The 21,886-nt window shown below is 57.7% G+C and overlaps 1 protein-coding gene across 2 annotated transcripts in view; it reads right to left on the reverse strand.

Moving 5' to 3' along the window:
- The window catches only part of LDLRAP1 (low density lipoprotein receptor adaptor protein 1), a 39,252-nt gene that overhangs the window by 119 nt on the left and 17,247 nt on the right, over positions 1–21,886 (reverse strand). Inside the window, exons 2-9 of one of the 2 annotated variants that reach the window (XM_032976732.2) lie at positions 19,173–19,363; positions 18,520–18,632; positions 15,829–15,943; positions 12,796–12,868; positions 9,327–9,416; positions 4,157–4,356; positions 3,777–3,817; positions 1–110 (exon numbers count right to left, since the gene is read on the reverse strand). The exon at positions 1–110 is cut by the window's left edge and continues 119 nt beyond it. In XM_032976732.2, the coding sequence (XP_032832623.1) occupies positions 1–110; positions 3,777–3,817; positions 4,157–4,356; positions 9,327–9,416; positions 12,796–12,868; positions 15,829–15,943; positions 18,520–18,632; positions 19,173–19,363 (933 nt within the window). The remainder of the gene's footprint in view (positions 111–3,776; positions 3,818–4,156; positions 4,357–9,326; positions 9,417–12,795; positions 12,869–15,828; positions 15,944–18,519; positions 18,633–19,172; positions 19,364–21,886) is intronic. The other variant, XM_032976733.2, reaches the window with a different exon arrangement.

A 21,886-nucleotide genomic window follows, 5' to 3' on the forward strand; every position in this document is an offset into this window, starting at 1 on the left:
CGAGCGTGGGCACGGGGCTGGCGAGCGTGGGCACGGGGCTGGCGAGCGCGACGCCGCCGCTCACCACCCCGGCCTCACCGCCCTCCGGGTTGGTGCGCGAATGCGCCAACCTGCACACACACAGACACACACACAGACACACACACAGACACACACACAGACACACACACAGACACACACACAGACACACACACACATACACACAGACACACACACACACATACACACAGACACACACACACACAGACACACACACACACAGACACACACACACACAGACACACACACACATACACACACACAGACACACACATACACACACACACACAGACACACACACACACACATACACACACACACATACACACACACACACACAGACACACACACAGACACACACACACACAAACACACAGACACAGACACACACAAACACAGACACACACAGACACACACACACACAGACACACACAAACACACACACAGACATACACACAAAGACACACAGATATACACACAAACACACACACACAGACAGACACACAAACACACACACAGACATACACACAAACACACACACACAGACAGACACACAGACAGACACACAAACACATACACACACAAACACACAAACACACACACAGACACACACACAGACATACACACAAACACATACACACACAAACACACACACACAGACACACACACAGACAGACACACACACAGACACACACACAGACAAACACACAGACAGACACACACAGACAGACACACACAGACAGACACACACAGACACATACACACACAGACACACACACACACAGGCGGGGTCACTCTTATACTGGCGCTGCTGCTAGCGCTCCCGTGAGCCTGCAGGCCGGGACTGCTTCGTCTCAGCCACCCACCCCACCCACCATACCCACCCCACCCACCATACCCACCCCACCCACCATACCCACCCCACCCACCATACCCACCCCACCCACCATACCCACCCCACCCACCATACCCACCCCACCCACCATACCCACCCCACCCACCATACCCACCCCACCCACCATCCCACCCCACCCACCATACCCACCCCACCCACCATACCCACCCCACCCACCATACCCACCCCACCCACCATACCCACCCCACCCACCATACCCACCCCACCCACCATACCCACCCCACCCACCATACCCACCCCACCCACCATACCCACCCCACCCACCATACCCACCCCACCCACCATACCCACCCCACCCACCATAACACCCCACCCACCATAACCCACCCCACCCACCATACCCACCCCACCCACCATACCCACCCCACCCACCATACCCACCCCACCCACCATCCACCCCACCCACCATACCCACCCACCCACCATACCCACCCCACCCACCATACCCACCCACCCACCATACCCACCCCACCCACCATACCCACCCACCCACCATACCCACCCCACCCACCATACCCACCCCACCCACATACCCACCCCACCCACCATACCCACCCCACCCACCATACCCACCCCACCCACCATACCCACCCCACCCACCATACCCACCCCACCCACCATACCCACCCCACCCACCATACCCACCCCACCCCACCATACCCACCCCACCCACCATACCCACCCCACCCACCATACCCACCCCACCCACCATACCCACCCCACCCACCATACCCACCCCACCCACCATACCCACCCACCCACCATACCCACCCCACCCACCATACCCACCCCCACCCACCATACCCACCCCACCCACCACCCACCCCACCCACCATACCCACCCCACCCACCATACCCACCCCACCCACCATACCCACCCCACCCACCATACCCACCCCACCCACCATACCCACCCCACCCACCATACCCACCCCACCCACCATACCCACCCCACCCACCATACCCACCCCACCCACCCTACCCACCCCACCCACCATACCCACCCCACCCACCATACCCACCCCACCCACCATACCCACCCCACCCACCATACCCACCCCACCCACCATACCCACCCCCACCCACCATACCCACCCCACCCACCATACCCACCCACCCACCATACCCACCCCACCCACCATACCCACCCCACCCACCATACCCACCCCACCCACCATACCCACCCCACCCACCATACCCACCCCACCCACCATACCCACCCCACCCACCAACCCACCACCTCCCACCCCACCATACCCACCCCACCCACCATACCCACCCCACCCACCATACCCACCCCACCCACCAAACCCACCCCACCCCCCATACCCACCCCACCCACCATACCCACCCACCCCACCCACCATACCCACCCCACCCACATACCCACCCCACCCACCATACCCACCCCACCCACCATACCCACCCCACCCACCATACCCACCCCACCCACCATACCCACCCCACCCACATACCCACCCCACCCACCATACCCACCCACCACCATACCCACCCCACCCACCATACCCACCCCACCCAACCATACCCACCCCACCCACCATACCCACCCCACCCACCATACCCACCCCACCCACCATACCCCCCACCCACCATACCCACCCCACCCACCATACCCACCCCACCCACCATACCCACCCCACCCACCATACCCACCCCACCCACCATACCCACCCCACCCACCATACCCACCCCACCCACCATACCCACCCCACCCACCATACCCACCCCACCCACCATACCCACCCCACCCACCATACCCACCCCACCCACCATACCCACCCCACCCACCATACCCACCCCACCCACCATACCCACCCCACCCACCATACCCACCCCACCCACCATACCCACCCCCACCCACCATACCCACCCCACCCACCATACCCACCCCACCCACCATACCCACCATACCCACCCCACCCACCATACCCACCCCACCCACCCCACCCACCCCACCCACCCCACCCACCATACCCACCCCACCCACCATACCCACCCCACCCACCATACCCACCCCACCCACCACACCCACCCCCACCCACCACACCCACCCTCTCTACCCACCATACCCACCCTCTCTATCCACCATACCCACCCCACCCACCATACCCACCCCACCTACCCTCTCTACCCACCCTCTCTACCCACCATACCCACCATACCACCCTCTCTACCCACCATTCCCACCCTCTCTACCCACCATACCCACCCTCTCTACCCACCATACCCACCCTCTCTACCCACCATACCCACCCTCTCTACCCACCACACCCACCCTCTCTACCCACCATACCCACCCTCTCTACCCACCACACCCACCCTCTCTACCCACCATACCCACCCTCTCTACCCACCATACCCACCCTCTCTACCCACCACACCCACCCTCTCTACCCACCATACCCACCCTCTCTACCCACCACACCCACCCTCTCTACCCACCATACCCACCCTCTCTACCCACCATACCCACCCTCTCTACCCACCCACACCACCCTCTCTACCCACCATACCCACCCTCTCTACCCACCACACCCACCCTCTCTACCACCCACCCACCCCACATTCGCCACCGTTGTTGACTGTAAGCGGGAATTGAACTCGGTTCCTGCAGGTGCCACGGGTTGACCGACGAGATGACTGACCGATGCACCACCCTGTGCAATGCGTCCTGTGCCAACCTGCTGTGTTTTAGCACAACCGTGGACAATCGCATACTCGCCCACTCGCCCACCCACCCTTACCCACCCCACTGACCCTCACCCACCCACCCACCCACCCTCCCTCCAGTGTAACTCACCTCCCAAAAGCTTCGTCCAGGTCATCGTCATCAGCAAAGTCCTACGGAGGCACGAGCAGACAAAGGCGCGATAGAATCACTCAGCCCATCATCCCTCCAGGGTGGATAAAACAACAAGTACACCCCCCGCCCACCGTCCCACTCACCCGTCCACCCACCCACTCACCCGCCCACACACTGACCCCACCCACACACCCCCACCCAATGACTGACCCCACCCACCCACACACCCGCCCACCACCCACTGACTGACCCCGCCCACTGGACTGACCCCGCCCCACTGACCCACCCGCCCACACACCCGCCCACCGCCTACTGACTGACCCCGCCCACCCACTCACCTGCCCCCCCCCCCCTCCTTACGCCCCCCTGGTGCTCACCGTGGCCCCCCACCCTCGCGGGGCCCCCCCCAGAGGAGGGGGCGGCACCGTGTGGGCAGCCCGGGGGAAGTCGGGGGGAGGGGTGGGGGGCCCGCCGGGGTGGGTGGGGGCGCCCCAGGGGGCGGCCGCAGAGCACTCGGACAGGTCCAGCAGCGGCAGGGAAGGGGGGCCCGTGGGGGGCGCCCCCTCCAGGGGGGGCCCTGGACACGCGGAGATCACGGGGGGGGGGGGGGGGGGCAGAGAGAGCGCAGGGAGAGGGGCGGGGGGGTGAGGGGAGACACGGTGAGCCGGCGGGCCAGAGGATGCCCTAGCGGGTGAGCGACGAGTGGAGTTGGAGTGAGTGGAGTGAGTGAGTGGAGTGGAGCGAGTGGAGTGAGTGAGTGGAGTGAGTGGAGTGAGTGAGTGGAGTGGAGCGAGTGGAGTGAGTGAGTGGAGTGAGTGAGTGAGTGGAGTGAGTGGAGTGAGTGAGTGGAGTGAGTGGGGTGGAGCGAGTGAGTGAGTGGAGTGAGTAGAGTGAGTAGAGTGAGTGAGTGGAGTGAGTAGAGTGAGTGAGTGGAGTGAGTGAGTGGAGTGAGTGGAGTGAGTGGAGTGAGTGAGTGGAGTGAGTGGGTGGAGTGAGTGAGTGAGTGGAGTGGAGTGAGTGGGTGAGTGAGTGGAGTGGAGTGAGTGGGTGAGTGGAGCGAGTGGAGTGGAGTGAGTGGGTGAGTGGAGTGAGTGAGTGGAGTGAGTGGAGTGGAGTGAGTGGGTGAGTGGAGTGAGTGGAGTGGAGTGAGTGGAGTGAGTGGAGTGAGTGGAGTGAGTGAGTGGAGTGAGTGAGTGGAGTGAGTGAGTGGAGCGAGTGGAGTGGAGTGAGTGAGTGGAGCGAGTGAGTGGAGTGGAGTGAGTGGAGCGAGTGGAGTGGAGTGAGTGAGTGGAGTGAGTGGAGTGGAGTGAGTGGAGTGAGTGGAGTGGAGTGAGTGAGTGGAGTGAGTGAGTGAGTGGAGTGAGTGGAGTGAGTGAGTGGAGCGAGTGAGTGGAGTGGAGTGAGTGGGTGAGTGGAGTGAGTGAGTGGAGTGAGTGGAGTGGAGTGAGTGGGTGAGTGGAGTGAGTGGAGTGGTGAGTGAGTGAGTGGAGTGGAGTGGAGTGAGTGGGTGAGTGGAGTGAGTGGAGTGGAGTGAGTGGAGTGAGTGGAGTGAGTGAGTGGAGTGAGTGAGTGGAGTGAGTGAGTGAGTGAGTGAGTGGAGCGAGTGGAGTGGAGTGAGTGAGTGGAGCGAGTGAGTGGAGTGGAAGTGAGTGGAGCGAGTGGAGTGGAGTGAGTGAGTGGAGTGAGTGGAGTGGAGTGAGTGGAGTGAGTGGAGTGGAGTGAGTGAGTGGAGTGAGTGAGTGAGTGGAGTGAGTGGAGTGAGTGAGTGGAGTGAGTGAGTGAGTGGAGTGAGTGGAGTGAGTGAGTGGAGCGAGTGAGTGGAGTGGAGTGAGTGGGTGAGTGGAGTGAGTGAGTGGAGTGAGTGGAGGGAGTGAGTGGGTGAGTGGAGTGAGTGGGAGTGGAGTGAGTGGAGTGAGTGGAGTGAGTGAGTGAGTGGGTGAGTGGAGTGAGTGGGAGTGGGAGTGAGTGGAGTGAGTGGAGTGAGTGGTGGGAGTGAGTGAGTGGAGCGAGTGGAGTGGAGTGGAGTGAGTGAGTGGAGCGAGTGAGTGGATGGAGTGAGTGGAGCGAGTGGAGTGAGTGAGTGGAGTGAGTGGAGTGGAGTGAGTGGGTGAGTGGAGTGGAGTGAGGTGAGTGGAGTGAGTGAGTGAGTGGAGTGAGTGGAGTGAGTGGAGTGAGTGAGTGGAGCGAGTGAGTGGAGTGGAGTGAGTGGGTGAGTGGAGTGAGTGAGTGGAGTGAGTGGAGTGGAGTGAGTGGGTGAGTGGAGTGAGTGGAGTGGAGTGAGTGGAGTGAGTGGAGTGAGTGAGTGAGTGGGTGAGTGGAGTGAGTGGAGGGAGTGAGTGGAGTGAGTGGTGAGTGAGTGGAGTGAGTGAGTGGAGTGAGTGAGTGGAGTGAGTGAGTGGAGCGAGTGGAGTGGAGTGGAGTGGAGTGAGTTGAGCGAGTGAGTGGAGTGGAGGAGGTGGAGCTGAGTGAGTGAGCGGGTGGAGTGAGTGGAGTGGAGTGAGTGGAGTGAGTGAGTGGAGTGAGTGAGTGGAGTGAGTGAGTGAGTGGAGTGAGTGGAGTGAGTGAGTGGAGGCGAGTGAGTGGAGTGGAGTGAGTGGGTGGAGTGGAGTGAGTGAGTGGAGTGAGTGGAGTGGAGTGAGTGGGTGAGTGGAGTGAGTGGAGTGGAGTGAGTGGAGTGAGTGGAGTGAGTGAGTGGAGTGAGTGGAGTGGGGAGTGGGTGAGTGGAGTGAGTGGAGTGGAGTGAGTGGAGTGAGTGAGTGGAGTGAGTGAGTGGAGTGAGTGAGTGGAGTGAGTGAGTGGAGTGAGTGAGTGGAGCGAGTGGAGTGGAGTGGAGTGAGTGAGTGGAGCGAGTGAGTGGAGTGGAGTGAGTGGAGCGAGTGGAGTGGAGTGAGTGAGTGGAGTGAGTGGAGTGGAGTGAGTGGAGTGAGTGGAGTGGAGTGAAGTGAGTGGGTGAGTGGGTGAGTGGAGTGAGTGGAGTGGAGTGAGTGGAGTGAGTGGAGTGGAGTGAGTGGGTGAGTGGAGTGAGTGGAGTGGAGTGAGTGGAGTGAGTGGAGTGAGTGAGTGGGAGTGAGTGGAGTGGAGTGAGTGGGTGAGTGGAGTGAGTGGAGTGGAGTGAGTGGAGTGAGTGGAGTGAGTGAGTGGTGTGAGTGAGTGGAGTGAGTGAGTGGAGTGAGTGAGTGAGCGAGTGGAGTGGAGGTGGAGTGAGTGAGTGGAGCGAGTGAGTGGAGTGGAGTGAGTGGAGCGAGTGGAGTGGAGTGAGTGAGTGGAGTGAGTGGAGTGGAGTGAGTGGAGTGAGTGGAGTGGAGTGAGTGAGTGGAGTGAGTGGTGAGTGGAGTGAGTGGAGTGAGTGAGTGGAGCGAGTGAGTGGAGTGGAGTGAGTGGGTGAGTGGGTGAGTGGAGTGAGTGGAGTGGAGTGAGTGATGTGAGTGGAGTGAGTGAGTGGAGTGAGTGGAGTGGAGTGAGTGGGTGAGTGGAGTGAGTGGAGTGGAGTGAGTGGAGTGAGTGGAGTGAGTGAGTGGAGTGAGTGAGTGGAGTGAGTGAGTGGAGTGAGTGAGTGGAGCGAGTGGAGTGGAGTGGAGTGAGTGAGTGGAGCGAGTGAGTGGAGTGGAGTGAGTGGAGCGAGTGGAGTGGAGTGAGTGAGTGGAGTGAGTGGAGTGGAGTGAGTGGAGTGAGTGGAGTGGAGTGAGTGAGTGGAGTGAGTGAGTGAGTGGAGTGAGTGGAGTGAGTGAGTGGAGCGAGTGAGTGAGTGGAGTGAGTGGGTGAGTGGAGTGAGTGAGTGGAGTGAGTGGAGTGGAGTGAGGGGGGTGAGTGGAGTGAGTGGAGTGGAGTGAGTGGAGTGAGTGGAGTGAGTGAGTGGAGTGAGTGGAGTGGAGTGAGTGGAGTGAGTGAGTGGAGTGAGTGAGTGGAGCGAGTGGAGTGGAGTGAGTGGTGGAGCGAGTGAGTGGAGTGGAGTGAGTGGAGCGAGTGAGTGGAGCGGAGTGAGTGGGTGAGTGGAGTGAGTGAGTGGAGTGAGTGGAGTGGAGTGAGTGGGTGAGTGGAGTGAGTGGAGTGGAGTGAGTGGAGTGAGTGAGTGAAGTGGAGTGGAGTGGAGTGGGTGGAGTGGAGTGAGTGGGTGAGTGGAGTGAGTGAGTGGAGTGAGTGGAGTGGAGTGAGTGGGTGAGTGGAGTGAGTGGAGTGGAGTGAGTGGAGTGAGTGAGTGAGTGGAGTGGAGTGAGTGGAGTGAGTGAGTGAGTGGAGTGGAGTGAGTGAGTGGAGCGAGTGAGTGGAGTGGAGTGAGTGGGTGAGTGGAGTGAGTGAGTGGAGTGAGTGGAGTGGAGTGAGTGGGGTGAGTGGAGTGAGTGGAGTGGAGTGAGTGGAGTGAGTGAGTGAGTGGAGTGGAGTGAGTGGAGTGAGTGAGTGAGTGGAGTGGAGTGAGTGGGTGAGGTGGAGTGAGTGGAGTGGAGTGGAGTGGGTGAGTGGAGTGGAGTGAGTGGAGTGGAGTGAGTGAGTGGAGTGAGTGAGTGGAGTGAGTGGAGTGAGTGGAGTGAGTGGAGTGAGTGAGTGAGTGGAGTGAGTGAGTGGAGTGAGTGAGTGAGTGGAGTGGAGTGAGTGGAGTGAGTGAGTGGAGTGAGTGAGTGGAGTAAGTGAGTGGAGTGAGTGAGTGGAGTGAGTGAGTGAGTGGAGTGAGTGAGTGGAGTGAAGTGAGTGAGTGGAGTGAGTAGAGTGAGTGAAGTGAGTGAGTGGAGTGAGTGAGCGGAGTGGGTGAGTGGAGTGAGTGAGTGAGCGGAGTGAGTGGGTGAGTTGGAGTGAGTGAGTGAGGTCAGTGAGTGGAGAGAGTGAGTGGGTGAGTGAGTGGAGTGAGTGGAGTGGGTGAGTGAGTGGAGTGAGTGAGTGGAGTGAGTGAGTGAGTGATGTGAGTGAGCTTGGTGGATGTGAGTGAGTTGGTGAGTGAGTGAAGTGAGTGAGCTGGTGAGTGAGTGAGTGAGCTGGTGAGTGAGTGAGGCGAGCTGGTGAGTGAGTGGGTGAGTGAGCTGGTTGAGTGAGTTGGTGAGTGAGTGGAGCTGGTGAGTGAGCTGGTGAGCTGGTGAGTGATGTGAGTGAGTGAGCTGGCGAGTGAGTGAGTGAGCTGGTGAGTGAGTGAGTGAGTGAGCTGGTAAGTGAGTGAGTGAGTGAGCTGGTGAGTGAGTGAGCTGGTGAGTGAGTGAGTGAGCTGGTAAGTGAGTGAGTGAGTGAGCTGGTGAGTGAGTGAGCTGGTGAGTGAGCTGGTGAGTGAGTGAGTGAGCTGGTGAGTGAGTGAGTGAGCTGGTGAGTGAGTGAGTGAGCTGGTGAGTGAGTGAGCTGGTGAGTGAGTGAGTGAGCTGGTGAGTGAGTGAGCTGGTGAGTGAGTGAGTGAGCTGGTGAGTGAGTGAGCTGGTGAGTGAGTGAGTGAGCTGGTGAGTGAGTGAGCTGGTGAGTGAGTGAGTGAGCTGGTGAGTGAGCTGGTGAGTGAGTGAGCTGGTGAGTGAGTGAGTGAGCTGGTGAGTGAGTGAGTGAGCTGGTGAGTGAGTGAGTGGTGCTGCTCTGCCTCACCGTCCCCTAGGGGTGCTGCTCCTCCCTCCGTGCCGCTCCGCATGGCGACGCCACCGCTGCCCTGCTGAGGGGGGGCGCCCCCTTCCTTAGCTGCGCCCGGTGACACAGGTCAACAAGAGGGGCATACGCGGTTGTGTGTGACTGTGTGTGACTGTGTGTGAGTGTGTGTGAGTGTGTGTGAGAGTGTGTGTGAGTGTGTGCGAGTGTGAGAGTGTGTGAGTGTGTGTGAGAGTGTGCGAGAGTGTGTGTGACTGTATGAGAGTGTGTGTGTGTGTGTGCGTGTGTTCGTCTGTGTGAGTGTGTGAGTGTGTGTGAGTGTGAGAGAGTGTGCGAGAGTGTGCGAGTGTGTGTGTGACTGTGTGTGTGTGTGTGTGATATTGTGTGTGAGAGTGCGTGTGACTGTGTGAATGTGTGTGAGTGCGAGTGTGTGCGAGTGTGTGTGTGTGACTGTGTGTGTGACTGTGTGAGTGTGTGTGTGAGAGTGTGTGTGTGTGTGTGAGTGTGCGAGTGTGTGTGTGACTGTGTGTGCGAGAGTGTGTGTGAGAGTGTGTGTGGGAGTGTGCGTGAGAGTGCGTGTGACTGTGTGAATGTGTGTGTGTGAGAGTGTGTGCGAGTGTGTGCGAGTGTGTGCGAATGTGTGAATGTGTGTGTGACTGTGTGAGCGTGTGTGAGAGAGTGTGAGAGAGTGTGTGCGAGTGTGTACGAGTGTGTGCGTGACTGTGTGAGTGAGTGTGTGCGAGGGAGTGTGTGAGAGTGCGTGTGACTGTGTGAATGTGTGTGTGACTGTGTGAGTGTGTGTGAGAGAGTGTGAGAGAGTGTATGTGTGTGCGAGTGTGTGCGAGTGTGCGCGAGTCTGAGAGTCTGGCAAAACAACCCCCTACCTCCCCGTGATGCCGGACGGCAACGGTGTGGTGGGCAGTGCCGTGGGGAGGGGGCGGGGCCCAATTCTGATTGGGCCATTCCCCCCATGGCGTCTGTGACCACCACAGCAGCCAAACGGGGGCTCTGGACGGGTGTGAGGGGCTGGTGACCCCTCCACCTTCAATCTCAGCACCACTAAACCACGGAATGAGAATCTAATTAAAAGCTTGTACTGGAGAACCCGGGGGTACAGGCCTCCATGGCGTCCCCTGACCAAAATCCAATTTGGCAGAGCCAGGAGACTGAATCTCTACCCTCGGATTTTCTTCAGAAACAACAAGAAGCCACTTCGTGTGGCCACGTGGAATGTTCCAACGCTCACTGCGGAGAAGAGGCGGCCGCTCCTCTGTCAGGAGCTGGACCGGTACCGCCTGGATCTCTGCGGTATTGAGGAGGTCCGATTGAACCGGTTCTGGCTCCTGCCACCACGAGGGGTGGACAGTCCTCTACTCGGGGCAGGAGACTGCCAAACAACAGGGAGTGGCTCTTCTTCTGAACAAAATAATGAAGGGGGCGTGGGAGCGTGGCGGTGAGGTGTGGGAAGCTGTAAAGGAAAGGGCGGTCCTGCACAGATGCCATATTTTCTGTCCGTCTGCTACAGCAGAGGTGTAGGGAATTCCAACAAGACCTACATCTCTGCTTTATTGACCTGGTCAAGGCCGATGATACCGTCAGTAGGCCTGGGCTCTGGGTTGTTCTTCGTGCTTTTGGAGTCCCTGACCCTCTGCTCAAGATCATTAAGGACCTTCATGATGGTGAGCGGGCCCAGGTAAAACTACGTGGCCGGGAGTCGGAGCCATTCCCTGTACACATTGGGGTGCGACAGGGATGTCCTCTGGCTCCCACATTATTTAACATCTATTTCGACCACGTAGTTCGTGAAGCCTTCGATGGATGTACCGGAGGAATTTCCATCTGGTACAGATACAATGGGAGGCTGATCGATGCCCGGGTGCGGTCAAGAGATGGCTCCCTATTGGTCAACCATGTTATGTATGCCGATGATTCGGTAATTGCTGCTCACTCAGAGGAGGAGTTGGAGGCGCTGCTGCTGAACCTGGAGCTTTCCACCAAGAGGTGGGGCATTACCATCAGCCGCACCAAAACGAAGCACCTGCCTGGGTATTTTGTACCATCGGACACTCCACCCCTACAACTCCCAATTGGTGATAGGGCAGTTGTGGAGAGAGTGGAGAGTTGTCCATACCTGGGCAGTGTGTTTATGACCGGCTCCAGTTTAAAAGCATAGGTCTCACTCCGAATCAGTCGAGCGGCAATATCTTTTCATCGGTTGCGTAACGCTGTATGGAAGCTACCTGGTCTGTCGCTCCGCACTAAGCTTCAGGTCTTCTCGGCCACGGTCATTCCCTCCCTTCTCTACGATTGCGAAACGTGGACCCCCTTAATGGAACATCTTCGCCGGTTAGAAACATTTAGGCTAGCCTGCCTACGATCCATCCTGGGTTTAGCCAGGCTGGCTTGTGTGAGGAGCTCACAAATCCTTGAGAGATCTGGACAAAGTCCTATTGGTGAGCTCCTCCGGCAGGCAAGGCTGCGTTGGCTAGGTCATGTAGCCCGCATGCCCAGCCACCACATGCCGAAACAGCTTTTGTTCGGCCGGATCGATGGGGCTAAATGGGCGCGGCACCGGCTGGAGAAGAGATGGAGTGATGTGGTACAGGAAGATGTGGAGCTGAGTGGACTTGCCGATGACTGGTACCAGCGGTGTCAAGATCGGCCTCTGTGGAGGAGGCTCGTGAAGGACGCTACTGGGTAGTTGGAGGTAGTCGCCCTCCAGCAACAATGGAGGGCGGAGGAGTGATGCTCACAACAACGAGCGGAGCGCCGGGTGGCTAAAAGCACAGCAAGTTGGCACAGTAGAGGGGACAGGTGGTGCATCAGCCAGTCATCTCAGTCATCTCAGTCAGTTGACCCGTGGCACCTGCTGGGTCTGCCCCGTGACCTCCTGCCCGCGGGCGTTCGACACTTCACGTGGCCTCAACGTGCACCTAGCCTGGCACAAGCGTCGTGGTGACGTCACCGCCACTTAGGTGGCGAATGGCGGTTGTTGTTGTTGTGCGTGTGAGAGGAGCGGTGGTGCAGCGGTTAGCGCGCCGCACTACGAAACTGGCGACGCGGGTTCGATTCCCGCTCACGGCCAACACCAGTGGCGATTATCTGAACCCGGTCCTGGGCCTCCCCTAGGCCGACTCAGCCTCAAACGAGTACCTGGTGCGGTGTGTAGTAAAACATCGCCACTGGGGAGACAAAGGCGGCCGGGCGTGTTGCTGGCCACCCACCCCCTCGTGCGCCGTGCCGGCCTTGATCGGTGCTCGCTAACGGCACTTGCCCCTACAGCCTGTCAAGGCCGCACGGGGGATCTTTGCCTTTTGCACGACGCGCAAGTACGAGCGGCGGGGCTGCGGCGCAGTGGCCGGCGTGGCGCGCTGCGAACCAGGTTCGCCCGGGTTCGAATCCCGCCCGTGGCGAGCATCGTGAGACCCCAGGGGCGTGAGGGGGGGGGGGGGGGCGCTCTAGTGGGCCGTACCTTCTTTAGCCGCTTGCCAGAACTCAAACGCCACGCGGAACGCCTGGGCCACCGTCAGAGTCACCGCCTGGGCCTGGACAGGGGCGGCAACACAGGGGAGTGGTGGTGGAGGGGGGTTAGCGCTACGAACCCGGCGAAGCGAGTTCCATTCCCGCTCAGCGACAACCGGCGACGATCACCTGAACCCGTCCCGTGCCTCCCCCTAGGTCGACTCGGCCTCAAACGGGCACCCGGTGCGGTGCGTAAACCATCGCCAAGTGGGGAGACAAAGTGGCCACCCACCCCGCCCGGGGCGTGCCACAGTGCCGTCCTTCATGGGAGCAACTCGCCAACAGCGACACGCGTTTACAATCAACGACAACGCCACGCGTTTAGAATCAACGACAACACGCGTTTATAATCAACACGCGTTTACAATCAACGACAACGCCACGCGTTTAGAATCAACAACAACAACGCCACAAATTTAGAATCAACAACAACAACACGCGTTCAGAATCAACAACGACAACACACGTTTAGAATCAACAACAACAACACGCGTTCAGAATCAACAACAACAACACGCGTTCAGAATCAACAACAACAACAACGCCACACATTTAGAATCAACAACAACACGCGTTCAGAATCAACAACGACAACACACGTTTAGAATCAACAACAACAACACGCGTTCAGAATCAACAACAACAACACGCGTTCAGAATCAACAACAACAACACGCGTTCAGAATCAACAACAACACACGTTTAGAATCAACAACAACAACACGCGTTTAGAATCAACGACAACGCCACGCGTTTAGAATCAACAACGACAACACACGTTTAGAATCAACAACGACAACACACGTTTAGAATCAAGGACAACGCCACGTGTATAGAATCAACAACAACAACGCGTTAAGGCGTACCTGGTTGCTGCTGTAGATTTCCACGTGACGACAAGACGCTTTTTGTTGAGCGGTCATTTGCGGTGGTCAAGTTGCTTCTGATAAGAGCCACATAGCTCGGAGGCTACACGGGGGACCTTGATCTGTGCGAGCGAGCGAACGAGTGCATGCGTGCGTGTGCGAGTGTGTGTGTGTGCACGGAGGTGATGAGCGAGTGAGCTAGAGTAAGCTAGAGAGTGAATGAGCGAGTAGTGAGCGAGGTAGCGAGCGTACGAATGTTTGCGTGCAAGGGGGTGATGAGCGAGTGAGCTAAAGAGCGAGTAAGCTAGAGAGTGAATGAGCGAGTAGTGAACGAGTAGTGAGCGAGTGAATGAGCGAGCGGGCAGTGAGTGAGTGATTGAGCGAGCGAGGAGTGAGCGAGGAGTGATTGAGGAGCGAGTGAGGAGCAAGCGAGGAGTGAGTGATTGAGTGAGCGAGGAGTGAACGAGTGAGCAAGCAGTGAGTGAGCGATTGAGTAAGCGAGTGAGGAGTGATTGAGGAGCGAGCGAGTGATCGAGTGAGCGAGTGAGGAGTGATTGAGGAGCGAGCGAGTGATTGAGTGAGCGAGTGAGGAGTGAATGAGGAGCGAGCGAGGAGTGAGTGACGAGCAAGGAGCAAGCGAGGAGTGAGCGAGAAGTGAGTGAGGAGCAAGCGAGGAGTGAGTGATTGAGTGAGCGAGGAGTGAACGAGGAGTGAACGAGTGAGCGAGCAGTGAGTGAGCGATTGAGTGAGCAAGTGAGGAGCGAGCGAGGAGTGAGTGAGGAGCAAGCGAGGAGTGATTGAAGAGCGAGTGAGTGAGTGAGTGAGGAACGAGTGATTGCGTAAGCGAGGAGTGAAGAAGTGAGAGCGAGTGAGTGAGGAGCAAGTAGCGAGTGAGTGAGCAGCGAGTGAGGAGCGAGTGAGTGAGCGAGTGAGTGAGCGAGTGAGTGAGGAGCGAGTGAGTGAGTGAGCGAGTGAGGAGCGAGTGAGTGAGTGAGGAGTGAGTGAGGAGCGATTGAGGAACGAGTGAGCGAGCAGTGAGTGAGCGATTGAGTGAGCGAGTGAGGAGCGAGCGAGGAATGAGTGAGGAGCAAGGAGCGAGGAGGAAGTGAGGAGTGAGTAAGTGAGCGAGTGAGCGTGTGAGTGAGTAGCGAGTGAGTGAGTGAGGAGCGAGCGAGTGAGGAGCGAGTAGCGAGTGAGGAGCGAGTGAGGAGCGAGTGAGTGAGTGAGGAGCGAGTGAGTGAGTGAGTGAGCGAGCGAGGAGTGAGTGAGTGAGTGAGGAGCGAGTGAGTGAGTAGCGAGTGAGTGAGGAGCGAGTGAGTGGCGAGTGAGGGAGTGAGGAGCGAGTGAGGAGCGAGTGAGTGGCGAGTGAGTGAGTGAGGAGCGACGAGTGAGTGAGTGAGGAGCGACGAGTGAGTGAGTGAGGAGCGAGTGAGTGAGTGAGTGGCGAGTGAGTGGCGAGTGAGGGAGTGAGTGAGTGGCGAGTGAGTGAGTGAGTGAGCGAGTGAGGAGCGAGTGAGCAAGTAAGTGGCGAGTGAGTGAGTGAGTGAGCGAGTGAGGAGTGAGTGAGTGAGGAGTGAGTGCTTGAGCGAGCGAGGAGCAAGTGAGGAGCCAGTGAGTAGCGAGTGAGTGAGTGAGTGAGCGATTGAGTAGCGAGTGAGTGAGTGAGTGAGCGAGTGAGTGAGCGTGAGGAGTGAGTGAGGAGCGAGTGAGGAGTGAGTGAGCGAGCGAGTGAGGAGCGAGCGAGTGAGTGAGGAGCGAGTGTGGAGTGAGTGAGTGAGGAGCGAGTGAGTGAGTGAGTGAGCGAGGAGTGAGTGAGTGAGGAGCGAGTGAGTGAGTGACTGAGCGAGTGAGGAGTGAGCGAGTGAGGAGCGAGTGAGCGAGTGAGGAGCGAGTGAGTGAGGAGCGAGTGAGTGAGGAGCGAGTGAGGAGCGAGTGAGTGAGGAGCGAGTGAGTGAGTGAGTGAGGAGCGAGTGAGGAGCGAGTGAGGAGCGAGTGAGTGAGGAGCGAGTGAGTGAGGAGCGAGTGAGTGAGGAGCGAGTGAGTGAGGAGCGAGTGAGGAGCGAGAGAGGAGTGAGGAGTGAGTGAGGAGCGAGGAGTGAGTGAGGAGCGAGCGTCACCACTTTCTTCTTGGTGCAGAGGAAGGCGAAGCACTCGAGGCTGTCGTCGAGGCCGCTCTGGGCGATGAAGGCGAACACCTTGTCATGCACCTTGTCAGCCGTGCAGTACGAGATCCTAGCGGCAACACACACACACACACGTGGCCACACAGACACACACACACGTTGCCACACAGACACACACACACGTGGCCACACAGACACACACACACGTGGCCACACAGACACACACACACGTGGCCACAGACACACACACACGTGGCCACAGACACACACACACGTGGCCACAGACACACACACACACGTGGCCACAGACACACACACACACACGTGGCCACAGACACACACACACACACGTGGCCACAGACACACACACACACGTGGCCACAGACACACACACACACGTGGCCACAGACACACACACACACACACGTGGCCACAGACACACACACACACACACACGTGGCCACAGACACACACACACACACACACGTGGCCACAGACACACACACACACACACGTGGCCACAGACACACACACACACACACGTGGCCACAGACACACACACACACACGTGGCCACAGACACACACACACACACGTGGCCACAGACACACACACACACACGTGGCCACAGACACACACACACACACGTGGCCACAGACACACACACACACACGTGGCCACAGACACACACACACACACGTGGCCACAGACACACACACACACACACGTGGCCACAGACACACACACACACACACACGTGGCCACAGACACACACACACACACGTGGCCACAGACACACACACACACACGTGGCCACAGACACACACACACACACACGTGGCCACAGACACACACACACACACACGTGGCCACAGACACACACACACACACACGTGGCCACAGACACACACACACACGTGGCCACAGACACACACACACACGTGGCCACAGACACACACACACACGTGGCCACAGACACACACACACACGTGGCCACAGACACACACACACACGTGGCCACACACACACACACACACGTGGCCACAGACACACACACACGTGGCCACAGACACACACACACGTGGCCACAGACACACACACACGTGGCCACAGACACACACACACGTGGCCACAGACACACACACACACACACACGTGGCCACAGACACACACACACACACGTGGCCACAGACACACACACACACACGTGGCCACAGACACACACACACACACGTGGCCACAGACACACACGTGGCCACAGACACACACACACACACGTGGCCACAGACACACACGTGGCCACAGACACACACACACACACGTGGCCACAGACACACACACACGTGGCCACAGACACACACACACGTGGCCACAGACACACACACACGTGGCCACAGACACACACACACGTGGCCACAGACACACACACGTGGCCACAGACACACACACGTGGCCACAGACACACACACGTGGCCACAGACACACACACGTGGCCACAGACACACACGTGGCCACACACACACGGGGCCACACACACACGTGGCCACACAGACACACACAGCGTCTCACCGGTAGATGGACACACACACACACGCGCACCGCGTCTCACCGGTAGATGGACACACACACACACGTGGCCACACACACACACACACCACATCTCACCGGTAGATGGACACACACACACAGCGTCTCACCGGTAGATGGACACACACACACACAGCGTCTCACCGGTAGATGGACACACACACACCACGTCTCACCGGTAGATGGACACACACACACACACACCACGTCTCACTGGTAGATGGACACACACACACACACCACGTCTCACCGGTAGATGGACACACACACACACACACCACGTCTCACCGGTAGATGGACACACACACACACCACGTCTCACCGGTAGATGGACACACACACAGCACGTCTCACCGGTAGATGGACACACACACACACACAGCGTCTCACGGTAGATGGACACACACACACACCACGTCTCACCGGTAGATGGACACACACACACACCTCACCGGTAGATGGACACACACACACACCTCACCGGTAGATGGACACACACACACACACCACACCGCGTCTCACCGGTAGATGGACACACACACACACATACCTCAACGGTAGATGGACACACACACACATACCTCACCGGTAGATGGACACACACACACACAGCGTCTCACCGGTAGATGGACACACACACACTCACAGTCTCACCGGTAGATGGACACACACTCACACACTCACAGTCTCACCGGTAGATGGACACACACTCACACACTCACAGTCTCACCGGTAGATGGACACACACTCACAGTCTCACCGGTAGATGGACACACACACACACCACGTCTCACCGGACGATGGACACACACACACACACCGTGTCTCACAGGTAGATGGACACACACACGCACACACTGGTAGATGGACACACACACACAGTCTCACCGGTAGATGGACACACACACACAGTCTCACCGGTAGATGGACACACACACACAGTCTCACCGGTAGATGGACACACACACACACACACCACACCGTGTCTCACCGGTAGATGGACACACACACCACACCGTGTCTCACCGGTAGATGGACACACACACACACACAGTCTCACCGGTAGATGGACACACACACACACCACACCGTGTCTCACCGGTAGATGGAGATGTTGTCCAGGACCTCCCCGGTGCAGGAGTCGTGCAGCACGAGGCCTTTGGGCGAGACGGTCACCGTCACCTTGCGCAGCTTCCTGCCGCTTGCCTTCGCCTGTGCACAACGCCACAGCCGGTCCGCTAACGCCGCTAACGCCGTGCCCTCTCCACCAACTCCACTCCTCTCCGTGCACTCCCCTACCTCTCCCCTCTCATCTCACTCTACGCACCCACCCACCCACCCACTCCTTCACTCCCTCACCTACCCATCGCTCGCCCGCCACGCCCGCCCACTCGCTCGCCCGCCCACTCACTCACCCACCCACTCGCCCGCCCACTCGCTCACCCACTCGCCCGCCCACTCGCCCGCCCACTCGCCCGCCCACCCACTCACTCACTCACCCACTCGCTCACCCGTCCACTCGCTCGCCCGCCCACTCACTCACCCACTCGCTCACCCACTCGCCCGCCCGCCCACTCACTCACTCACCCACTCGCTCGCCCGCCCACTCGCCCGCCCGCCCACTCACTCACCCACTCGCCCGCCCGCCCGCTCGCTCACTCACCATGCCCACTCACTCACTCACCCACTCGCCCACTCACTCACTCACTCGCCCACTCACCCACTCACTCGCCCACTCGCTCACCCACTCACCATGCCCACGATGCGCTTGACTGCGTGCGCGGTGAGCTCCTCTCCCTTGGGCGCGTCCACGAGGGTGGAGCCCAGCTCCTTGAGGTGGAAGGACATCCCCTCCAGCAGCGTCTCCTTCGTGTCCGTCCAGTTCTCCGGCAGCTCTAACGGAGCGCGCAAAGACAAAGAACCCCCGCGTAGCCTGTAACAGACTGTCGGGGCAAGTGCTGTTAGCGAGCAGCGCCTGTGATGGACGGCACCGTGGCACGCGAGGGGGTGGGTGGCCAGAGCCGCGCCCGGCCGCCTTTGTCTCCCCGGCGGCGATGTTTACTGCACATCCGCACCGGGTACTCGTTTGAGACCGAGTCGACCTAGGGAAGGCCCGGGACCGGTTGGGATATTCATCGCCGGTGTTTGGTGGCCGTGGGCGGGAATCGAACTCGGGCCGCCGGGTCCATAGCGCTAACCGTTGCACCACCGCTCCGCCCTCAGTTCTCACGGAGACAAAAATCCCCTTGTGGAGCCTCAACGGGCCGTCAACGTCTTCCACCTCGTCCACGCTGGCGATGTTGACTCCCTCGCCAGGTACACAGGAGGACGTGGGTTCAATCCCGACCCCAACGCCTGCTGCTGTATGTTTGGAGTTTGCGTGCAGTCGCTAAAGTCGTAGTCGTTATAGTCGCTATAGTCGCTATAGTCGCTATAGTCGCTATAGTCGCTATAGTCGCTATAGTCGCTATAGTAGTAGTCGCTATAGTCGCTATAGTAGTAGTCGCTATAGTCGCTAAAGTCGTAGTCGTCATAGTAGTAGTCGCTATAGTAGTAGTCGCTATAGTCGCTATAGTAGTAGTCGCTATAGTCGCTAAAGTCGTAGTCGTCATAGTAGTAGTCGCTATAGTAGTAGTCGTTATAGTCGCTATAGTCGCAGACGCTAAAGTCGCTAAAGTCGTAGTCGCTATAGTCGCTGTAGTCGCTATAGTCGCTATAGTCACTGTAGTCGTTATAGTCGCTATAGTCGTTATAGTCGCTATAGTCGCTATAGTAGTCGCTATAGTCGCTATAGTCGTTATAGTTATTATAGTCGCTATAGTCGCTATAGTAGTCGCTATAGTCGCTATAGTCGTTATAGTTATTATAGTCGCTATAGTCACTATAGTCGTTATAGTCGCTATAGTCGCTATAGTAGTAGTCGCTATAGTCGCTAAAGTCGCTAAAGTCGTAGTCGTCATAGTAGTAGTCGCTATAGTCGCTAAAGTCGTTATGGTCGTTATAGTCGTCATAGTAGTAGTCGTTATAGTCGATATAGTCGCTATAGTCGCTATAGTCGCAGTCGTTGTAGTCGCTAAAGTCGCAGTCGTTGTAGTCGCTGTAGTCGTTATAGTCGCTGTAGTCGTTATAGTCGTTGTAGTCGCTATAGTCGCTATAGTCGTTATAGTCGTTATAGTCGTTATAGTCGCTAAAGTCGTTATAGTCGCTATAGTCGTTATAGTCGCAGTCGCTATAGTTGTTATAGTCGTTGTAGTCATTATAGTCGCTATAGTCGTTATAGTCATTATAGTCGCAGTCGCTATAGTTGTTATAGTCGTTGTAGTCGTTATAGTTATTATAGTCGTTATAGTTATTATAGTTATTATAGTCGTTATAGTTATTATAGTTATTATAGTCGTTATAGTTATTATAGTTATTATAGTCGTTATAGTTATTATAGTTATTATAGTCGTTATAGTCGCTATATTTATATCCACACGCAGCAGCCGCCCCCCCCACCCCAACTTCGATCCTTGACAAACAAACCGCGCTCAAAAAACCTCAAGCCGACGACCGGCGCTTTATCTTGCAAACAAACACGCGCCGCGCGCGGTAGCCGCAGCAAAGTTACAATTCCGGCTGTAACCACACACACGCACGCAACAGACAAAGATCCCCCGTGTAGCCTGTAACAGACTTGTTTGGGGGGCAAGTGCTGTTGTCGAGTGGCACCGGGAAGGTCGCCCCCCCCCCCCCGTGGCACACGAAGCGGGCGGGTGGGTCGGCACCAGTGGCCAAGTTTGTACGCACCGCACCAGGTAAGCCGCTCGAGGCGGAGTCGACCTAGGGGAGGCCCGGAACCAGATCGGGTAATCGTCGCTGGCATGGGTGGAGGAGGGCCGACCCCGAGACCCGGTCTCGACTCTAGACACCGAGCCTCAACTTAAAGCACTAAAAAGCCAACAAAACCCGTTAACCGTGAGGCCCCATTTTGCACTGCCATTCAAGCGTGGATAACGATCGCACGCCAACAGAGGCTCGAAGTTTTCTTCGTGCTTCGCGAGACTTACTACCCGGCTTCGCCCGAGACTTGGATTCGCGTCTTGGATTAATGCACGGCCCACTCGGAGGGTGGGGGGGGATGCGTGACGTCAGCGGGCACACTGCGTGACGCTGCCGCATGAGCGGTGACATCACAGACGTGACGTCACCGCTCGCTTGCCGTGCAAAATATATCCATTATTGCGCCCCCCCCCGCCCCACCCCCAAAATACAAAAGTCTATTTGTATACTTTTTGCATTGTGTACAGTCTGGAAGCTACCCACGTGCCAAATTTCAACTTTGTTGCATGTTGTGAAGTATGCTAAACATTTCGAACAGACGCACATTCACACATTTCCCTTTTATCGGAAGGATCACGACGAAGATGGCGATGATGGCTGCACAGCGACCCCGCACGTCGACGCTGCGATGTGGACAGAGGCAG

This window comes from Petromyzon marinus, chromosome 60 (assembly GCF_048934315.1).
Source record: "Petromyzon marinus isolate PM22_M1 ecotype Great Lakes invasive population chromosome 60, UKy_Petmar_22M1.pri1.0, whole genome shotgun sequence".
In the NCBI taxonomy this organism is placed as follows: domain Eukaryota; kingdom Metazoa; phylum Chordata; class Hyperoartia; order Petromyzontiformes; family Petromyzontidae; genus Petromyzon; species Petromyzon marinus.